This window comes from Tamandua tetradactyla, chromosome 5 (genome assembly GCF_023851605.1).
Source record: "Tamandua tetradactyla isolate mTamTet1 chromosome 5, mTamTet1.pri, whole genome shotgun sequence".
Taxonomy (NCBI): Eukaryota; Metazoa; Chordata; class Mammalia; order Pilosa; family Myrmecophagidae; genus Tamandua; species Tamandua tetradactyla.
Genome location: NC_135331.1, coordinates 114,306,810 through 114,330,761, shown reverse-complemented (window position 1 = coordinate 114,330,761; position 23,952 = coordinate 114,306,810). Strand labels below are relative to the sequence as shown.

The 23,952-nt window shown below is 35.0% G+C and overlaps 1 protein-coding gene across 3 annotated transcripts in view; it reads left to right on the top strand.

The window, feature by feature from the left end:
- Positions 1-23,952, top strand: part of HMGCLL1 (3-hydroxy-3-methylglutaryl-CoA lyase like 1) — a 152,380-nt gene that overhangs the window by 27,866 nt on the left and 100,562 nt on the right. For all 3 annotated transcript variants that reach the window (XM_077159236.1, XM_077159237.1, XM_077159238.1), the window contains exons 2-3: positions 14,647-14,727; positions 14,969-15,076. In XM_077159236.1, the coding sequence (XP_077015351.1) occupies positions 14,647-14,727; positions 14,969-15,076 (189 nt within the window). The remainder of the gene's footprint in view (positions 1-14,646; positions 14,728-14,968; positions 15,077-23,952) is intronic.

The following is a 23,952-nucleotide window of genomic DNA, read 5'->3' as shown; positions in this document are numbered from 1 at the left end:
TGATAGATACCTGGAGAGTTGTGCTGAGTAGGCCTAGGAGACCATGTCTGGACTCATTGTGAAGAAGTGCCACATCTGATTACATTGTTTGCCCTGGGACTGAAATGGAGCAGTAGTAGCATTCATGCATGGCATTTTTAATCTCTACACTATGTCAATACACCCTACGAAGGCAGGCTTCTTATAGTATTTGCCAGACATCTAAGGGATCTTTTATTTTTTTTAATGGATGTATCTGAAACAGATAAACAAAAAACAAACACAAAATGACTGCCAAATATTCTGTAGAGCTAAAGATCCCTTAGATTTCTTCTATAATTTATTTAATGCATTTGTATTTAGTATCCTTTCATACTGGATCAACGTGATGCTCTGTAGACTGTCTAGATATTTGAGGTCACTTCAAATTATGCCATGACAAATAATAAGAGAGTTAATATAGTCCTGGGAGAAGTCCATAAATGTTTATGGTTATCTTTGTCAAGTAATTGAGAATAGCTTATGAGCCTTCTCATCAATGCATCATTTACAGCTTTGGTAAATTTCTTATCATTGATCCAGCACATTCAGGATCCATGAATGTGCCCACATGTACTTTACTGGATCCTGTCAGAACATGTTGACTAGGTCCAGCAGCCCTTTCTTTGTATGTAGTTCCTTTCCTCCATGTACAGACCCAGTATGTCTGGTTGGTTTATGTTGTGAATTGACCCTAGTTTTTAATTTGATGGCCATTGGGGAGATGATGGAAATATACAGGGGAACATGTGTTTTCTTAAAAGACAGAAGATTCTGCATTGTTTTTCATCAATATAGGGGTGGAGGTAGCCCTATACTTTAACAGAAAGAGTGGGATACTTTTGTCATCTGGAGGGATTGGGGAATGTTGGGATTCAAGATTTTTTAATTCATTTACCAGATATCCCCACCTTAAATCCACAGAATCTCACTCACTCTCAATCATGGCTTTTTGCATAGGAGATTTGTTTGGTGGCATAGTAGATTTGCATAGTTGGAAAATTCAACTTTCTCTGGATGTCTGCTAATTTATAAATAATTCCTGCATCTAATCCTCAGCTTTCTCCGTACTTTGGCTGTAGGAGATAAGAGCCTCTTTATAGACTGCCAAGGAGGTCTTCTGATTTTCACACTAAGCCTTACATTGGAGGTTAATCAAACTAAGTATTTATTGTCTTTCTCAAATTCATTGATGGTCTTATATAAATGTCCATTTAAATTTTGCTATTTGCAATTAGAACTTCATCTGAAGCTCTCAGAAATTTAAGATGTAGTCCCTTTTAGTAAATATCTTAACAGTTGCACTACTGCAACATACTAGGGGAGTATCGATGTGCCACCTTCCTCCTTCTGCCACCGATTTTCTTAGGACTGATTACCTTAGAAACAGATTCTCAGATGAAGATTTAGGAAAAGGAAGGTTTTGCCCTTAGTTCAATGCTTGTGAGGAAGTGAGCGAAGTAAGACTGGGCAGACAAAGAAGTTGAACTGTGATGCAGCAACAACAGAGTCCTCAGTTAGTCCCATTGGGATCTCTAGAGCTGGGATGGCTCCTTAGAGTTGTACTATCTTGAAGCAAAAGGGCTGTGCTAACCACTCATTGGATGCTGACCAAGAGGTGATCTTGGGAAAGATGGCTTTCTTTAGCTGAGGACAATTCCTGAATGGGGCTCAGTGAGGTGCCATCAGTTGTCAAACTTCTAACTTCTTGGAATGACTCAATCCTGAAAAGAGGATCTGAGTAGCACACTATAACACCCTTTATGGCCCATTAATAATAGTAGTCACAATTTCCAAGTGTATAGACCTCATCTAGTTTCAGTAGATATGATGTTATTTCTACGAACCCCTCATTCTGTCACCTTTAGCACTCAATAATTCATCCCTAACATATACCAAAAATGTTTATACAAATTGAGGTTTAAGATACCATAAATGTACTAATTAGTCTCTTTCTAATTTTCTGAGAATATTCAATGTATGTCTATAGCCATGCAAGTACCTGGTATTTTGATTGCTCTTGCTAATCAGAAAATAAACATTACATTATTGAGTATTTTGGTGGAGGAGTTCTTTAAGATCTCAAAAATTTTATTCAAAGTTTGAATGGATTTTGTGGGTGGCTGAATAGCCTTATTGTGCATAATGAAGAGAATTACAAAGCTGAAGATTCTCAGCACATTTCTGATGTGATTTCCCAACATGCCATTTTATATAACATGGCATAACCAAAAAGTCATTGATGTACTTGTTTTTTCTCAGTAATATAACAGCCAAAATTTAAGTAACTATTTCGAACAATGAATTGTGCCTTATAAGCCAAATAATAAGCCAGGCTTCCCCAGCAAATGCCCTGCTATAACAGCTTGTGAGTATGAATTCTATAACTCTGACAAAATTATACATCCCAATAGGTTTCTTTAACTTTATAGCTATGAGGTCATGCTGCTTGTATAAATACCTTCATATAAATAGTTAGTTGTATTTTCTATTATAAAACACTGTTTTCAGAAATATATCATCCTGAAAAATATTTCCAAGGAAATATTTGAAACTTGGCATATCACATTTTAGCCTTGGATATTCTGTTTTTACAGCACACACACATATATATATATATATGTATATAGTTTTAAAATCAATCAGTTTGACTGATTGGCATATGATGAGACTTGGCATATCACATTTTAGCCTGAGATATTGTTTTTTCAGCATATATATATATATATATATATATATATATATATATATATATATAATTATAAAGAAATTTGAGTGCCATTGTGTTTGCAGAAGGCAAAACAATCTTAGTTGTTTCAAAAACTTGTTGGCAAAGATACTGAGACTAAGGAACTTTCTCTAATTAAAATATTTCAAGTCAAATATTTCCTTTTGATTTTCTAATTAACAATTTTATTGACATGTTAATCTTTAATACAGTAATAATGATAACAGTTGTGCAAATATCTATAGATCATATTGGCTACGTTTTCATAGTTTATTTAATGTCATTAAATTGACATGAATGCAAAAATAATGTTTTTGAAACTAGATGTATATAAATTATAGTTACCATTTAAAATTACATAAATATGTATATAGGCTCACACGCTCTAACAATGCATAGCAGTTTCCCAAAAAACAAAACAAAACAAAACAAAAACAAAAACAATGCATAGCAGTTTTTTTTTAATTCCTTCAGATTTGTTGTAATGCTTTTACTGGATGGGTTTACTGAATTCTTGCATTAAAAATTAGTGTTCTTGATTTTAAACTTTTTTCACCTTACATGTGCTTCATCTGACTTTTCTGTTTTTCTCCTATGATTTTATTACCATCCATGTTTCATAAACTGTTCACAAAAACTATTTTAATGTTCTCTACATTCATCCCTCATAATTCATTTTATTCATAATATGGTAATCTTTTGCATTAAAGCATAATTATGTAATTATACGTAAGCAGAAACTTCCTTTACCTTTTGGGTTAATAAAGTAAAACATACTGGTCATGGAATTTTACATGACTTAGTAGTACATAAAACATTTATTTTTACTTGGTTAGAAATAAATTCTTAATAAACTTCCAGATATTATCTTTGAATTAACCTTTGAATATGGGTATTCCGAAAGGAAGGTTTCAAGTATGCATTTGTTTCTCAAGCCTCTTTTAAAGCTGGAATCTATTTAACTGGGAAATGAGTTTATGCAATGCAGATGTTACTAGCCGTTATTTTTTTGGGGGTGCGAGATTTGAATAAATAATTTTAGATGATCTTGTATTGTCAATAATTCTAACACGTTTCTATCTGCTATATGTAGCTGATGCCCCTTATATATTATTCTTATTTTTTGTAACTACTCTTGATAACATCCATATGTTCAATAAATTTATATATTTCCAGAAGGATTTCATACTTAATTATACTGTATTATCTACACAAAAGCCCAGCAATTATTTTCCATTGAGTACCATGGCAAATATTAGCATACACACATATACAGGAGCATTCATATTTTAGAGCCTATTTGTAATCCCTGTCAAAACTTTCACTGAACACAGCGGTGACAGTGTATTGCACCTACTCCACTTTTCCTTATGGGTGTCCAAAAATTGCTAAAACGTAAGCAGATACTTGCTTTACCTTTTGGGTTAATAAAGTAAGACATATTGGTCATGGAATTTTACATGACTTAGTAGTACATAAAACATTTATTTTTACTTGGTTAGAAATAAATTCTTAATAAACTTCCAGATATTATCTTTGAATTAACCTTTGAATATGGGTATTCTGAAAGGAAGGTTTCAAATATCAGCTTTGTTGATTTAGCCCTTCTTCCTAAAAAGGAACTCAATAAAAGATACTTCTTTAGTTTGCTCCAGGGGACCAAGGTTCTTGTGAGTATCTGCTAATATCAGTGATAATGTTTTAGGTGTTTCTGATTATATTTGGTTAAAAGATAAGTTAATAGCTAAGAAATAAAAAAAAAAAACAGCAGAATGTGGAGTTTAACATTAGCATGAAATGTACCATGTATGTATTTCAGATGAGATGTGAAAAATAGATTCCTTTGGAGAATTTGACATCTAATGCTCCCTAAAGAAGTCCAGTTGAATTTCAAAAGAAAAATCACATAATTTCCTTATTCAGACTTCTCATCTGTGTAGTGGGAGCATTTGATTTGGCCATCATAACAGTTTTCCTTGGGAATACTGGCTATGAAACAGGATATTTTAAACTCCATAAAGACTTTATTTATACATAAAATTACTCTTCAAGAAATGAAGTGAGTGGAACATATAAAAACCTGTCCAGAAATTTCTACTGTGAGATGGTGTCAGTTTACTAGGGGGAAAAAGGCAGTACTTTTAGGTGAATATGGTGGGGAAAGGAACAAGGGATCCTATCTATTACCATCAAGAGAGTTGCTTTTATATATAGAAGTCATCCACTATTACAGCTGGAATACATGCACACGCACACCCACACCATAAACATTTCAGAGAGATCTCAACAAAATCCGCCTTCCAGTTAATTTTATGTAACATTGAAAAATGTGAGTAAAGCAGACTTTTAGTTCTGCATTAAAGAATGGTTCATTGTGTTTATTCACAGTTGGTGATGTATTTAATCTCAGCATAAAGAAGACTGAATAGGATCGGGGAATGGAGCTGGACAAGTTTAGGAAACTTTTTAAGCTCTCTTCCAGTTCTGCCTGATTCATAGCATAGCTTCATAGATGAAATGTGGATAGAGTATTTTGTAATAATAAAGCAACATATAAATGCATGATAGTATTGCTTTTGCCATTGCTTTATGGAAGTGAACCATGTGAAATCTGATGCTAATTGTGGGTACACACTCAGCCATACAACATAGCAACACGGCTTTTTGAAACCCTTGCTCTATATAATATGCCTTTTGTTTTTCATTAGTATCATATACTACTGCACATTTGACAGGATATGTTGAGCCTCAGGAATGCAGGACTTTTATTGCTATAAAATACATTTAAACTATAGGCCTTTTTAAGAACCATATTGATAACTTCTGCAGACTACTCTTTTGAACTCAAGTCCTTGGGACTCAAAAGCCATTCCATCAATTTTCATATATTAATTATATAAGAAAAGTCACTTCTTTCCCTTCCCTCCCAAAAGATGACAATATGAATCCCTGTGCCACTAAAATATAAGCTTGTTATGGATTTTTAAATTGTTTGTTTCACTTTTGTTTACCCAGTACTATAATACTATTGGCTAACATGTTGGATAAATGAAAGGTTAACCTTACTGTTCTCATGTATGACTCAAGCTTATGTCTGTTGTTGTAGATGCAGTCTAGTGTTTCCAAAATTTGAAATGGATAAAAAAAACTGTGATGATTTCATTGCCCAGTTTAGAGACTTTTATAGGCCAAATGCATTTATGTTCATTTGGTTGATATGTGAGCAGTCAATATGCTGCTTTAAATTGAAAAAAGTGTACGTTGCATACTGGCTGACCTCTTCTTTTGTGTACCCTGATCCCATTATTAAGCATTAAAGAACCTAGAAAGAAGGCCAATTTATAATATAACCTTCAACAATTGAAAACAAAAACCCAAAACACCAACGAGCTCTGGTGAAGGGGGAGAATTTAGATAACAAATCAAAATATTCAAATATCCAGACTTCAACAATATATCACAAGACAAACAAGGAAACAGGAAGAGATGATCCATTTCAAAGGAACAAAATAAAGTGACAGAGACTATCCTGAGGAATCTCAGACATGGAAATTACTGATCCAAAGATGTTAAGTCAGTTATCCTAAATAAGTTTAATGAACTAAAGGAAAACAGAGACAATAAACTAAAGGAAATCAGGAAAAACAATATATGAAGAAAAGAAGAAATTCAGTAAAACGATGGAAAAATTTTAAAAGGAACTAAATAGAAATTCTGGGAAGTACAGTAATGGGAATAAAAATTCATTAGAAGGGTTCAACAGCAGATTTGAACAGGCAGAAGAAAAATCAGTGAACTTGAAGATGAATAATTGAAATTATAGTCTGCAGGAAAAAAAAAAAATGAATAAAGTGAGCTGGACCTAAGGAACCCGAGGGCCACCATGAAGCGCAGCAACATATGCTTTAAGAGCATCCCAGAAGGAGAAGAGAAAAAAAGGAGACAGAAAGAATATTTCAAAAATCATGGCTGTAAACTTCCAAATTTGATGAGAGCCATGAATATATACATCCAACGAACTCAAAGAAATCCAAGTAGGGTAAACTGAAAGGGAATCACATTTAGACACATTGCAGTCAAAGTGTCAAAGGCCAAAGACAAAGGGAGAATCCTTAAAGCAGCAAGAAAGAAGCAAGAGGGAAATGATCTGCCGTGTACAAAGTATCCTCAGTAAGATTAAGTGCTGATTTCTCATGAGAAACTCTGGAGGCAAGAAAACTGTGGGATGATGTGTTTAAAGTGCTGAAAGAAAAAAAAAGTCAATGAAGATTTCTATGTCCAGCAAAACTATCCTTCAGAATTGTGGGTGAAATGAAGACATTCACAGATAAACAAAAGCTGAGGGAGTTCATTACCACTAGATCTGACATGCAATAAATGCAAAAGGAAGCCTTCCAAGATGAAATGGTTTGACAGTGAAAAGGTGAGAAAAGTATTCCATGCCAATAACAACCAAAAGAGAACTAGGGTGGCTATATTAATATTGGAAAAAAATAGACTTTGAAATAAAAACATAAAAAAGCTGTTATGAGAGGCCAGAAGAAAATTATATGTTGACAGGGGTCAATCTATTAAGAATATATGAAATTATAAACACTTACACACCAAAATAAATGAAGTAAGCATTGACAGAGGAGAGAAACGGACAGTTTGACATAATAGTTGGAGACTTCAATTGCACTTTCAGTAACAGGTCGACCATCTACACAGAAGATCAATAAGGAAATAGAAGATTTGTATTATCTATATGTCTATGTCTATGTCTATGTCTATGTCTATGTATATGTATATGTATATCTATATCTATATCTATATCTCTCTCTATATATCTATATCTATCTATCTATCTATCTATCTATAAACTACACCTAACAAAAAAAAAATAGACATTCTTCTTATGTGAAGGGGAAAACATAAGTAGAATCAGAAAAAAGTAGAGACATTACTACTAACTTTACAGAAAGTACAGGTATTATAAAAGGATATTATGGACAATAATACACGAAATCAGATAATCTAGATGAAATAAATTCCTATAAATACAAAAATTACCTAAACTGACTCAAGAAAAAATAAAAGACCTTAATATACCCATCACAAGTAAAATGATTGAATTAGTAATAAAAAATCTTCCAACAAAGAGAAGTTCAGGACCAGATGGCTTCCCTGGTGAATTATACCAAAGATTCAAAGACATAATATCAATCCTTTTCAAGGTCTTCCAAAAAGTTGAAGAGGAGGGAACATTCCCTAAGTCATTCTATAAGGCCAATATTACCTTGATACCAAAGCCAGATAAAGACATCACAAGAAAAGAATATTAGAGACTAATTTACCTTATGAATGTAAATGCAAAAGTACTCATTAAATATTAGCAAATAATATCCAACTGCATACTGAAGGATTATACACCATGGCCATTATGAATCCCAGAAATGCAAAGGTGGTTCAACATAAATCACCCCATAAATAGAAAGAAAGGAAAAACACACATATGATCATTTTAATTGATGAAGAAAAGCAATTTGGCAAAATCTGGCACCTTTTCTCATGATAAAAATTCTAAAAAAATTCTAAAAAAATATGAGTACAAGGGAATTTCCTCAAAATAACTACTTTTGTACTTAATGGTGAAAACTGAAAGCTTTCCCACTAACATCAAGAACAAGAAAAAAATGTCTGCTTTCACCACTGCAACTCAATAGTGTATTAGAAGTTCTATTCAGAGAAATTGGACAAAGAAAGAGAAATAAAAGACATCTAAATTGAAGAGCAAGAAGGGATACTATCTCTACTCATAGACAAAATGATCCTTTGAAAAGAAAATCCCAAAGAGTCTATAAGAAAATCACTAGAGCTAATAAATTAATTAACTGATGTTGCAGGTAACAAGACTAACAGTAAAATTCAGCAATAAATAATCTGAAATAGAAAATAAGAAAATTCCATTTACAATAGCACCTAAAAGAATTAAACTTATTAGGAATAAATTTAAGTAAGGAGGTGAAAGAGATGCACACTGAAAACTATAAACCTGCTGAAATTAATTAAAGAAAACCTAAACAAATGACAAGGCATCCTATGTTCATGAATTAGAAGACTGTTAAAATGTCAGGATACCCAAGGTAACCTACAAACTAAATGCAGTCCAGCAGCCTTTTTTTTTTTTGAGAAATGGAAAAATCGATCTTCAAATTCTTACAGAATCTTAAGGAGCCCCCAATAATCAAACCAGTACAGAAAAATAAAAAAGGTTAGAGGTCTCACTTTCCAATTTCAAAACATATACAAAGTCACAGTAATCAGAACAATGAGATTTGTCATAAAGATATACATATAGACCAATTTTGAATAGGATTGAGAGTTCTAGAAATGAACCTGCACATCTATAGCCAACTGATTTTCAACGGTGATGCCAAGTTCATTAAATGGGGAAAGCATAGTTTCTTCAACAAATGGTCCTGGGAAAGCTGTATATCCACATGCAGCAGAATGAAGTTGGACCTTTACTTTACATCTTATATAAATATTAATTGAAAGTGGATCAAAGACCTGAATATCAGAGGTAAAACCATAAAATTCTTGGGAGAAAAAGAGGGGGTAAAGCTTCTTGACATTGGTTTTGACAATGATTTCTTAAACATGAAACCCAAAGCACATGCAACAGAAGAAAAATTAAATTTGGCTTCATCAGAATGAAAATCTTCTGTGCATAAAAATACTTTACTCAGAAAGTGAAAAAACTATTAATGGGAGAAAATAGTTGCAAATCATATATGTAATATGGGTTTAATATCTACATATATAAAGAATTGCTACAACTTAAAAAAAGACAAGCAACTTAATTACAAAATGGCAAATGATTTAAATAAGCAGTTTGCCAAATAAAGATGTACAAAAGGCCAATAAGCACATGAAAAGATGTTCATCATTATTAGTCATCAGTAGAATGAAACAAAAACACAGCACAATGCCATATTAAACCCACCAGAAAGGCTATTATTTTTAAAAAAGTGGAAAATATCAAGTGTTGGCAAGGATGCAGAAAAATTGAAACACTTGTACATCGTTGGTGTGATTGTAAAACGTTGTATCCACAGTGGAAAACGTTATACATAGAATTACCTTATAATGCAGCAATTCTATTCATAGGTAAGTATCCCCAAAGAATTGAAAGCAGATACTTAAACAGTTCATGGCAGCAATATTCACAACAGCCAAAGGGTGAAAACAACGTAAATGTCCATTGGAAGATGAATGGATTAAAACATGTGGCTGTGCATACAATGGCATACTTTTCAGCTATAAAAAGGGATGAAGATATCATACGTGCTACAACATGTATGGACTTTGAAAGCATTATGCTAGGTGAAATAAGCCAGACACAAAATGAAAAATCATAGTACTTGGTTTCACTTACATGAAATATGTAGAATAAGCAAATTCAAAGAGACAGGAAGTAAATTAGAGGTTACCAAGGCGCAAAGGTTAGGGGTGGGGAAGGAGAAATGAGTAGTTGTTTCTTAATAGGTCCAGAGTGTCTGTTTGGGGTCATAAAAATTCTTGGTAATGAAAGGTGGAGAGGGTAGCACAACTTTGTGAATGTAGCTAATATCACTGAAGTGTGCCCTTAAAAATGGTTAAAATGAGAAATTCTGCTGTATAGTTATGGTACCACATGCAAAAAAAGACACCATTTTTCAAGGCTGTGAACCATGGCAACAGATCACAGCTGCCAACTGAACAGTTTGGGGCTGGTACTCTGATGAGGCTATTGGTGGTTAAACAGCTGATTAAGCCTCCACTGCTCAGGTTGCCGTCTTCGCTAACTGTATCCATCATCGTACCAAACATGGCAACACACCCACTGCCGTCCACAAGACACACCATAAAGGCATGGGATTTTTTTCATTTTGTATGATTCAGAACCCTTTCGTTAAGAGGTGGCTGAAATCAGTACTCCTGCTTGGACTCATCCTGCTGCTTGGAGTTCTGTGGAAAATGGCCTTAATTAAATATTTTATGAGTTACATTGAACAGATTTGGTCTCAGCTTCTATTTGTCAGATTAATTCAGAGGCATCAAGGGAATTGCTTACTCATGGGAAAATCTGACAGAAGCAATGGTGGCATAAAAGTAAGGGGTGGGTTTTACGGGGAATTAATTCTCCATGGGTCTCCTGAATTTCTGCATGTTTTGCAAGCAGAGGCACTAATTGCCTTTGCTCCAGACTATCTTCTCAAGGAATATTTTGTAGGGAATAGATTTGAATGAGAAAAATAGTGGCTGTTTCTGGAACAAAAGGCAAGTTTGCTTAAAGCAAAAAGCAGACATGCTCACTGTGAAATATAACCAAGATAGTGTCTACCTCCAGAATAAAATGCAGATTGCTTACTGCCCATTATAAAATATTTAGGTTACCTAAGCTTGGAGTTCCTCTGCTGTAAGTACTGTGAGTATGGGTGTCTGACACAGAATATTTTTTTCTTATTTGCTTTTCACCAGCATCCATGATAAATTTACTTGTTAGCTTGCAAGCAGGCTAAAATTTCAGACCCTTCACCATTCTAGACAAATAACAAAAAGATAAGCTCTAATGTCCTACAAGAGTTGACATTTATTTCTTAGCCATGTAAATTACAAAATGGTATCTTCTTATTAGCAGGGGTCTCTTATTCAAGCAGTGATTCAGGGTTGTATACTTCTTCCAGTTTTTCTCACTATCATGTTTATCATTCAGATTCCTAGTTTGCCATACTCATCTACATCAAGCAAGCTGAAGGGAAAAGAGCTTGGAGGAGTATACATGGGATATTTTCATTGCCCAAGCCTAAAACTTTTGCATATCATTCCCATTCATGTTCCATTGGTGGGAATTTCTTAAAATTTAACTCCTAGATTGGGGAGAAACATGACTAAGCTCTATATCCATGAAGAAGAGGAAATAGGTTTGATGAATAATCTCTCCCACATATTGGAATGCATTTCCAAGCAACAGAAGTTTCATGTGTACAGACATTAAAGTGAGGATGACATGACTTTAACATGGCTAAAAGCATAGAATGCATGAAATATCATGGTGATAGTTGACAAATAGCAAACGAAACATCTAATGTCCTACAAGAGTTGACATTTATTTCTTAGCCATGTTAATTACAAAATGGTATCTTCTTATTAGCAAAATGGTATCTCTTATTCAAGCAATGATTAGGGTTGTATACTTCTTCCAGTTTTTCTCACTATCATATTTATCATTTAGAGACACCCTTTACCTTAGGGTGATGTTTCTCTATGAAGGTGACTGGTAGATGCTGAAGGGTTTTAATAATAAAAAGACAAGGTTAGGGAAGAATACCTTAGAAGCTATTGCAGTAGGTAAGTGAGAAACATTACAATTAGAACTAAACCAGTTAAAGAAGGGTTTCACTAATAAAATCAGTAAGTAATTATTGAGCAGTCTATGTGTCATGTATGTACTGGGTGTTGGGTATATGCTGAAACTGAACCAGTAATAAGTGAATCAATTAGATCCACTTGTACACTAGTGGTGTTCAAAAATCATAAAAGGTGGTGAGGAAGAGGGTAAAGGATAGCATGTGGTGGGCAGTATCTGAGGAGAGACATTCTGGTGTGGAAATAAGGGGCTCAATTTTGATTCAACAGGTTTTATGTGCTTATGGCATTTAGGTGGACTCTCCAACTAGGCATTGTTTATATATATATCTAAACATCATTGGAAAGATACTACAGAGATAGTAATACCCATGAAGAGACTGAAGACCACTAAGTCATCTGATAACACACAACTTTGAACAAGTTTCTGCTATTTTCATTTATTTATTTGTTTGTTTGTTTATTTCTGTGCTGTTAAAAAGATGAGACTACTATTCTTTGAACTTATTGAAACATTCTAATTTTATGCTACTTTCTCAGATATTCAGGTAGAAAGTATAGTTACTAATGTCTAGAATGACATAATAATAGCATTAGATTCAAAGAGAAATCCAAAGTAATTTAAATTGAGCAATATTATGGTTTGACTGAATTGACCATAATTGTTGGTGTTCTATAATTTATTAGACTGCTGGTTAATTCTGTTAGCTACAATAAATTGATGCCAGGGAAGGTTACAAACTCTTTAATTGCAGCCAGCATTTTGTTATCACTTTAAAAACTTTAGTTTTCTTTCTTTCTTTTTTAGGGGGAGGTCATTGCTGTAAAAAAGTAGTTTCATCCATGCATGCTCCAAGCTAATTGTTGAAAATGCAGTTTCAGACAAAAATAAGACCAGACTGACTTAAGATTTTCATTCTGTTCTGTCTTCTGAGTTTTTCCTTTCTACTCTCCTAGGACTGGAGATAATAAGAAAAAGGATTGAGCTTCCCTAATTTACTCCACCTTCGTCAAGTGCCATCCATGTACTTCATTGTCTGGATGACCTTATGGCCACTTTGTAAATGAGGCATTATTCCATGATTGCCATGCAAAATTGAGCCTTAAGCTAAGGAATCCCAAATTCGACCCAAGTTTTAACTACATGCATCACAACCTGCTCAGAAAATGCAGAAATGAGAATTACTTTCCTTCATAGTTAATTTTTGGTTATTTGTATTGCCCAACTTGATCAAAATTGTGGAAGGTGGTCTGTAAACACTGTAACAGGGAACGTCTGTGTTCTGTCCACTGTGTTAATGAACAGAATACTAATAAAGCCAAATTACAACTCTGTACCCTAAAGGAAACTGTGAACATATTTCTGTGCCACAGACATGAACTGGGTCTTGAATCCAAAACAACTACTTTGCTAGTACATGCCAGCAGTTGTTACAAGGACACATTGAGGCAATGCGAGCTGGTCATCCTTAATTCTTTACCCTTGAAAAACAAAACAAAAAACCCCTCGAAGTACAGTTCTTGCTTATTCAAGTCAATTCCTTCAACTATTCATTTGAAGAATTTGACGAATGGGTCGCCTGCACTTAACTCATCGCAGAAGATTCCAGGAGCATAATCTCCTGGACAAGTCTAGAAAGATAGAACATACTTTGGAATTTAACTGCAAAATGAAGTTTAGAATGGTTGTTCCTATCATCCAGGTTTTAAACTAGCATCCTTCCAAATTGGTGTGTTCACAAATGATCCATACCCTCTGCCACCTCATATTTGGGCAAAAGGTAGAATAGGGTGTTACGATGGGGTAGGGTTAGAGCATACTGTGGGGTTTGTCCCTAGAGAAATTGCATTTAGGTAGTAGCTATGGTTCTCTATGTATGACACAGAGAAGGAAAAAATAGCATACGTTCTTCTCTAGTCTCAACTTTCTGGATGCAAGTATAGAAAACCAAACCCACACCTCTCTAATTCATGGTATAGGGAGGGTGGTATCTTAGGTGACTATGCTTGCTAGAAGTCTGTTGATATGAAGAACTATTTTTTTGTTGTTGGTGGTGCATGGGCTGAGAATTGAGCCTGAATCTATTTTTTAATGAGCTATTTTTTAAATTTATAATAAAATAAAGGAGTCTATTTTTAATTACATAAAATGAGTCCATTTTTAAATTTAATAACAATGAATAGTTTATCATTACATCAAAATTACCTAAGAAATTTGGTCTTCAGATCCTGGTAAGTCATCTCTTCTACAGTTATATTCTAGAAATTCATCTTTTGAATTTTAATCACAGCCAAACTGGATGTCACTTGGTTTTAAGCAAGAAATGACTTGTATTATGAATGTAAACTTGGGATTCGGATGTTATCATTTTAGTGATTTCCTACTCTTTTCACTTTCTGGAATGAAAACCTAATTTAACAAAGTTTAATAGTTTGACTCTTCAAATTAGCAAATGTGACAATCTAAAAGTTATCTGTTTTGCTTTTCCTTGTATTTTGTATTTCAGGAATCGTCTGACTTATCTGGATTCCCTGATTATGTTAAAATAGTAGAAGTTGGACCTCGGGATGGGTTGCAGAATGAGAAGGTAACTTGATATTAGTTTTCCAAAGCTTATTTCCAATAATATAAATCTAAATATTATTATTTCTTAAGATCTTAAAGACTTACATGGATTTCATATGTTACATAATATTTGCTCTCAATTGCTACTTGAATTTATAAATCATTAAATAGAATTTCCTTTCAGTTGGGAAGTAATTTTATGTCTGTGCTTTAAAAGAACCTTTGTAATTTACTTATAAAATAACTTTTTATAATTTTTGTAGGTTATAGTCCCTACAGATGTAAAAATTGAATTTATCAATCGACTTTCCCAAACTGGCTTGTCTGTAATAGAAGTGACCAGCTTTGTTTCCTCCAGATGGGTACCACAGGTATGTAAATACATAATTTCTTACTTTGATCCATAATTCAACTTTGCCAAGAATTATGTAGTAAAGAATATGATATGTATTGCGATACTAAACCAACATCATTACTTATTTGCTGTGTTTTTTTTCTTGCAAAATATTAGCCCATGCACTGAGATATGACAGGTGACAGGACTCACCACTTGAGTTTTGGCTCTGGACGTTGAACTATGATTAGTGGTTAGCACCCAAGTAAGTCCCTCTCCTTTCTAATCCAGTGCCTGCTCTGAGTCTTTGGGGCCCTCAAACTCTCCCTACCACTTCAACTCCACTGATTACTTTCTCACCCTATTCCCTTGGTTTCCATTATTCTCTGCTCTCCTGGTTCTGTTCCTTTCCCAACAGTTTTTTTTTTTTTTTTTTGACATCTCTGACATTTCTATCTTTTCACTACCTCTAAGTTTAAGGCTCCCTTAAGATTCAGCCTGCAGTACTTTTGTCCGCCTATGTTCTCTTCTTTGGCAGTTGTTTCAACATCAACAGTCACTTCTATGAGGAAGACAAATCTATGTTCCTAAGCATTCCCTCTTTGATAAACGGCAGTTGAGGGTGCCATCAGTACCTTAAATTCAGTGGGTCCAAAACCAATCTAATTATTATCCAGCCTACTTTATGCTAAAAGATCAACTGTTCTTTTAAGGGACTTTTAACTAATCCTTCCTTCAAAGGATTGTTTTCTGAACAACCCTTTAATTTTAGTTACTGATCCATAAAATTTCTTCCTTCTCAGCATATTCTATACTTTGACTTCTTTTCAATTCCCATTGAAATAATCCAGATCCAAATCATCTAAGTTACTGTGGTAGACCTTCAGTGATATTCCTAAGCATGTTTCTCCTTCCCTAGACATTTTGCTCATTGATCCCAAAACAGTCAGACAGAAATGTACACTTTCTCAAACTCACATTCCAACTTTTTTAGAGGTTCCCTTTTCCCCATTGAAAAAGTTGGTGCTCTTTGACTTGGTTTCAAGTTCCTCTATACTAGCTCTTTCTCTCCTTTCCATACTGACCTCTGTCACCTTACTTCCTTTCCTGAGGCTCCATTAATCCAAACTTCTTCTTGTTCTCTGTTTACATGCCCTGCCTCTTCCATAGCACTTAATCTGCATTTACATACATCTCAATTTCTGCATTGCTCTGAAGTTATAACAAGATGATGTAAGAAGGTCTAAAACAGTAGGGCCTTTTCTAATATCTTGCAAAATATTAGAGGCAGCAGCCTTTTTAATTGCAGATATTAGTGGGATTAATAGTAGTAGTAACACATCAATTTTCAGAGAGTAAGTTTTCAAATATTTGGGTTCGTTTCATTTATCCTCAGAACGAACTGTACTTTTCCTTCATCCCAGTTGTCACTGCTTATAATCGTATATATATTGATTTCTTTTGTAATATTTTCTCATTATCTGCTTTCTTGACTATAAGTTTTATGAAGGTAAGGACCATGTCTGATCTGTTCAGCATTGTGTCCCCAGTACTTGGAGCATAGTGAGTAGATGCTAAAGAAAAATTTGTGAAATGGATAATGAATCAATATGCTTGAAAGAACAATACCTACTATACTTTTAATTCACTGGTGTGAACTTGTGACTATTACTTTGATTCACAAATTTAATCCTGTGTAAAAAATACCACACATATTTTCCTTAGGAGGGCAGGAATAACGTGATAGGACTAGATCTATTTCCTTGAGATTGTTGTTTTGAAAAATGGCAGCTATTGCTATATTTGTAGATGTCATTAATTTTAAGGGAGTGTGAGACCCCTTTTGTCTTCATTAAGTCTTCATGAAGTTACCCCCTTGGGAAACAGAGAATGGACTATCCCTCAGACTCATCTAAGGATACACCCACTGACATTTAGAATGTCACGGCTGGTATCCTTTCTAGGTCAAGCTTATTCTTTCATAACTATGTAGGAGAAAAGATGGACATAGTAGATAGGACTGCAGCCTGTCTGTGGAAATGTCTCTTGCCCTTAAGTTAAATGGATACATGTGATAGAACCATTTGATGATATGATTTATTCTGGGCTTGGTCCTGAGTTGACTTCAGGACTTAGCCTATTGAGATTTAATGAATTCTTCCTGGGCGCCAAGTATTATCAAACAAGTGACTGATTTATTCCAAATGCCTCTCGAAGACAGCTGTGGTGAGGTAGAAGTGCTTCTGTAACTGTATTCCTGTCCACATCCCCTTGGGCTGAAGCCGCCGAATAAACTCTCAGAACCCTGGAAATCCCAGCAGTGAGGTCAGCAGCACAGGGAATTGGGATAAAAAGGCATGTGGATTGGTCCCTGTGTATGAACTTCTAGAGTCCTGAGCACCTGCCCTTGGACCTGTTCTCAATAGTGTCATTAAGCTGAATGCCTGACTGACAGACAAACTGGCTGACTGTCCCTGGGCTTCACACAAGTTAACTTTCTTCTCTTTGATAAACAGCCTTTTCCCTAAAGAGTAAAGTCTATGTTTAGTTTAAATGTTGGATCAGGCCCAATCTTAATAATTAAAGATACTTTGTCCTTCAAATACTAAGGACTACATTGTATATTTCAGTGCTAAAACTAATGTGGGCTTATACACTTCAAACCAAAAAACAAAGCATGGTTTCAGTAAATCGCATATCAATAAAACAGTGATGTGCCTGAATCAAAGATAGTATGGCATTCATCATCTGAAGTCATACTAGTCAATTACTATGTAATACATCAATTGTTTTTCAAAGGGCAACGTTGAGACTATTCCATTTTTTACAATCTGATTTTTCATAACTGTGCTTCTTCAGACTTCACCAAGTTTGCCTGAGAAGGGCAGTTTCATTGTTGTAGTTGGAGGTTATTTCATCATGTTATTCTGCTGATTTCATCATTTTTATGGCAACAAAAAAGGCTTGCAGCCAACAGAACTAGTTCATAATGTTAATTTAGCTTTTGAAATTATATATCATTCTCTTTCAGTTTAGAAGGAAATTTTATGACATCCGACTTTTCTAATTTAAAATGATGTCTGAGTTTTGTCACTGTATTAGCATGATAGTTTACTAAGATAAAATTATGTGACTCTGAATAGGTACTCTATTAATTATATGCATCTTCTTATTTCATTTTCTTTCTTCAAACATAGGTCATGGGAATAGTCCTCTAGTTTATGTTTAGATTGCTGCTTGTTCACTTATTTCTTTTTTTAGCATTTTAAAGCTTTTTTACAGTTTCCCTCCTACTGTTTTATTTGGCAGAAGTTTCCTAACTAAAACAGCAAAAAGAAAAGTTCCACGGTAGCAGGATGCCATATAAAACAGGATCCCACACCTATAATCTAAATGGCTAGAGATGATAAAATACCTGCCATTTAAAAAATATATGCACTTTAAAATTTATCTGGAAAAAGATTTCCTTAGAGTGACATGTAATGTAAGAACTTTTGAATTTAGTCCAGATAACCCCTCACTTAGATGGAACGAATAACAATAACAGCAGAAAGAAAACATGTTTATAAAAATAGATAGGTTTATTGCAACTTTGGAATGTGACTGTTAGTAGTAAGCTATTTAAATTTTTATAAATAGGCTAAAATTTTTTTAAAGCAAACTAGAGCTTTACATTCATCTTTAAGTCAGCCATTTGTTTTAAACAATTTCGTGAACATGAGAGATCAGTGAATATCATTTATTTAAAAATAAGAATATATGAACCATGCATAGCACTGTGTCTGTATATCATGTGTAAAGTCCCAGTTATAAATATTTACCTTCTGTTCAGTTTTTAACATTTGCAATGGGTAGGTCACAGATCTTGACATATCAGCCAGGGCTGGGAATAGATTTTATTTATGAAAGTGGAAGGAAATGTACATAAAAGACTGTAGCAATTATTTACAAGTCAATTTTACACTTAAAATGTAGCCTAAGCACAATCTCAGCCAGGAGGAAAGAAAAGATTTTTTTCCTTACTCTCCTTTTAGTCATACACTCCTTTTAGTATATAACACAATTTGTTCTTCAATGACAATGAAAACAAATTTGAGGTTTAAAATTTAAATTTACATGGAGAAGATGCAGAGGGCTGTGGCCTCTGATACTTAGCATTGTCCTGGCTTCTCTTCCAGGCTCTGCTCTTTTTGAGGGATGGGAGTTTGAGGAAGAGGTAGTAAAGGGAGTGACTTGATGGTGATGTGGATAACGTGACTGTGTGTGTGTGTGTGTGCGCATTTACATAAGAGAGAGAAAGAAGCAGGCTCCAAACTGTTTTGGTTATGAGACATAGTAGTATCTGACAGGGAAACTTCACCCACTGGAGGGTGTTCCAATGTGCACTTCATCATTATAGCCCAGATGGATTGGCCTCCTGATGGAATTTCTCAAGACAACAACCGAAGTTCCCATTTCATGATGGTTAAACAGCCGCTTTACCAAGATAGGTGAGGGAGAGGGCATGGACAGGAGAACAAGATTTAACCCAAACTTCTCTTAAGGAGCTGACTTGAAATGTTCAGTTCTGTTGTCAAAACACAAATCAGAGTTGAGTTTGCAGATTACAGCATTTTATTTGGAACACCAGAAGTTTTGCTGTAGCAAGGAAGCTGGGTCACTTTGGGAAATGGAAGTAGCTTTGAGCTTCTAGGGATGGCAAGAGATTTTTATAGACATAAAAAAGAAATTAGCTTGAGGCTTATTGATTGGATAGGGATTTATCAGTCTTATGGGATGGTTTAGGGCAGGTTTTTATTTTTTATATGGTGGCAAACAACTAAGTAGAGGCTTGAAGGGTTACTTGGGTTGGGTGCTTTGGTGGGATTTCAAATTGTGAATGATTTCAAGAGGAAGCTCAAGGAGTTCAAAGAGAAAGGAGGGTTTTTTTTGTTTGTTTGTTTGTGTGTTTTTATTTTTGAGGGCAGGAAGCTCTAAAGAGTCCCCAGGGCTTTCTCTTTATAATTTCATCGCTGTGCTTGGCAGCTACATTGTTAAATCTCTCAGGGGTCTTACTCCTTAGTCCATGTCCTACTTGGCACTCTGAGTAATCCACAGACTTGTTCCTACAGTAGATTTGGTTCTGTTTAACTGTCTCAACCAGGAACCAGTCAATTTCAAGTATCCAGAATACTCATTGATGAAGTATCTATATTCTTTTCTTTCCTCTAGAATTGGTAGTCCAGGTGCCCATACTGATACAAAGGCTTCCTTGTAAAAAGGCTTATATTCTGAAGTTTAAGGATGTATTTTCTTTAACAACTGCTTCTTAGATGTACTAAGCTTATTTTATTTTTCAACATATTGGAGCATATTGAATTTCTTGCATGTCAAATAATAATTGCTGTTAGTTCACTATTTGGTCTCAGAATAAATGTCTGCAGTAAATAGCCTCAGGTGGTTACTGAAAGTTAAGTGGGGTAAAATTTTGCTATGTGGGTATATCCATGCTGAAGAAATCTGTTAGCTCAGCAAAAACAACAACAACAACAACAACAACAAAAAACCCACCAGAAAACAAGCATACAGTGCTTCCCACCTGATTTTGTTCCCAGCATTTAATGGGCATCGGTTGGTTCAGAAGGGTCAGTGCTTTTTCATTGAGTATTTAGCTTGCAGGAGATATTCTAGCTGTGTGTTTGTGTACACCTGTGTATTTAAATATGTGTAGTTACCACAGATCCATGAAAACTAGTAAAATTGACATTGGTACTTCTAAATATCTGCATAACAAATAGTCTCAAAACTTAGTGACTTAAACATTTGTTTTCTCTTATGGTTTTGTGCATCGAGGATTCAGAAATGGCTCAGTTGGACCCTTCTGGCTCAAGATCTCTCAGTCAGTAGCAGTCAAATGGTGACTGGAGCTGGAGCAGCAGGGAGTGAGTGGCTGGAGCAACTGAGGCTGGCTGGGTACCTCTCTCCCTTCATGTGGTCTCAGAGCCTTTCCGTGTGGTCTCTCTGCATGAGCTAGTTTGGGTTTCCTCATAGCATGTCAGTCTTAGATATCTAACATGATGGTTTAGGGCTCCAAAGGTGAGCATTCTGAGAGAGGGAGCCAAGCAAAATGGTATATCTTTTATAACCAAGCTTTTTAAATTGTGTAGCATTACTTTACTTATACTCTATTAGTCAGTATAGCTACGACGGGAGGGAATAGATGCCACTTCTTTTTTTTTTTTCAGTTTTTTTTTTTTTTAATACATAGGCAGGCACCGGGAATCGAACCCGGGTCTTCTGGCATTCAAGGCAAGTGTTCTTGCCTGCTGAGGCACCGTGGCCCGCCCAAGAGATGCCACTTCTTGATTGGGGGTTTGTATTCTTGAATAGTTAATGGGAGGGGGAACATCATTGGAGTCATTTTTACAATCTGCCACTCTCATAATTTTAAAAACAGTTTAATAATTAACTTCATGTGTCCTATCACACTACTAATAAATGCTACAATTGATCAAGAAGCTGGTTGTGTTCATTTTCTGAACCTCCCTAGTGCCAGTATATATATTCTGACACTGCCATGGCTAGCAATAGTTATCTCACTCCTATCCCTTCTTTTGCAACATTTTTACTGTGCCTTAAATGAGATTCACAGTGGATATTTGAAGGCAAGGTAGAATGCATAGAGGACTTAAAAAGAGATGAGAGGGAGAGTGCTGCATCCATGGTATATCTTTCTCAACCCCATGTTTAGTTAAAGTAGTCATGAGATAGAAACTGGTGAGTCAGTGCAACAGTTAATTTCATGTATCAGCTTGGCTAGATTATGGAGTCAAGTTGTTTGGTCAAGCAAGTACTGTCCTGATTGTACTTTGAGTGTATATTTGTGGATTTAAATAATGAGACAGTTGCTTGCATCTGTGGATGATTACATCCACAATCAACAGAGGAGATTGTTTTCAGCAATGAGAGAAGTCTCATCCAGTCCGTTAAAGGCCTGCAAAGAACATATGATTTCAGCAGTCAGCAGGAAGAATTTCTATCCCTACTTCAGGCAGCCAATTTCTCTGGGAAATTCGTCAACATCGACTTCCGAACTTGTGGTCTGCCCTGTGGAATTCAGACTTGCCAATCCTCACAGTTGCATAAGCCAGTCCATTCTCTTTCTTTGCGGAACTCTGGAGAACTAATACACAGTGTCATAGGCATTTGCTGTCAAAACACTGTCTCACCACCTCATGGGCCTTGGGTCCATCCTGCTAAGTTTTGTCCTTGCCAGGCTCCAGGCCCTTCCAACTGGCTTTTCATAACCATCTTCACCCTGGAGTGAAACCAGTGTCTCCTAGTATACCTGTTTCTAAACATGTAGGCCAAGTGAGGGAGGCACTCCCCAGGCATTGGGGGGATTCACACTCTTGCCGGAAGACAGGGAAGGAAGGAAGAAGAAAGAGCCATAAAGTAAAATGTAAAGGTTAAAGCCTGTAGTTTCCCTGCACGACTCCAAATCCCTGCCATCCACTCTGAAAACAGTGAGCACACACAGATGCAGGAATCACTGCCTTCATTGTACAATATGTTGTTTCCATGCATTCCTGAAACCATGCTTTCCATGTCAGGACCTGCTCAGCAAATTTCCAACGTCCGGACTGACACAATATCAGAGTCTATTTTAATCCATTTGGCGTGTCTGACATGTACACATGATTCAGTTCAATGTACTAAATTGTTTAGGTCATGCCTGTTTTCTTTTGAAAGAATAAATAAAAAGAAGTCATTTTTTTTGTAGTGCAAATACCAACATATTGCAGAAATGAAAAATAGCAATTTGATTTTTCCTTCCTTTTTGTTAGCATGAAATACCTTGTTTCAAGTTGCTATATTAAAATGTTTCTCTAAATTTGCATTGGAATTTTCTCCTTTTAAATGAAAATGATCACATGTACTCTGAGTACTGTACTCTACAATATGGCAGTGAACTTGGTTTATATCCACAAGAGTGCTTGTGGGTATTACCTACTATATCTCTACAATTAGTGAGGATTTAAATTCTTGAATTCCTATAACCATCCCAGGGAAGGGGTGCTTAATTATTTTTCATGTTTCTAAGCAATGATTAAACCAAATACAATATTTTAAACTTGTTCCATTGTACAATTACATCAATACTGTTCTTATCTCATAGGGTAAGCAAATTGCCTAAAGCATATTCACAAATTTTTAAGACTCCTTTGTCTTTTTCAGAAAAAATACATGGAAATATGAACAGGACTTTGGTTTTTGGGGGATAGCGGGTAGTTAGGACAATGGATTTTCTTTTTCTTTCTATTTGAAACTCTTTTAAGTTTATAATTTGCTAACATTGTGTGTATTAGTAAGCATTCATCAGCAACTTATTCTTTAGGTAAGGCCCAATTCCACTGCTCTATCCAATGAAAAAGCCAAGTTTTTAATTAAGAGATATAATCTCTAATTCTACTGCTTGGATTTCTTTAGCTTTTCAAGTCGAAGACATACATCAGTGTTTTGTTTTGTTTTTATATTGTTTTGTACGTGTGTGTGTTTTTTTTCCCCATTAGGGGAAACTAATGGGGATTATACTCAAAAATTTTTTATGCTTAGCTTTTATGCTGCTTTTCAGTAGGATGGTAATTGCTTAACTTGATCAATGTATTTTGACTAACAATTTGGATTTTATTTATCTATAGATTTTTAAAAGTTACCAAAACAAAACATTAGAATGAGATACTTTACCTCATATTTTAATCAATTTTATTGTTTATCATGCTTATCAGTTTTCCTTAAGATTTTCCCATGAAAGAAAGAAAGAAACATTTAAAATCATTTAAAAATTCCTTATTTGTGGGCAGGCCATGGTGACTCTGCTGGAGACCCAAGTTTGATTCCTGTTGCCTGCCCATGCAAAAAAAAAAGTGTATA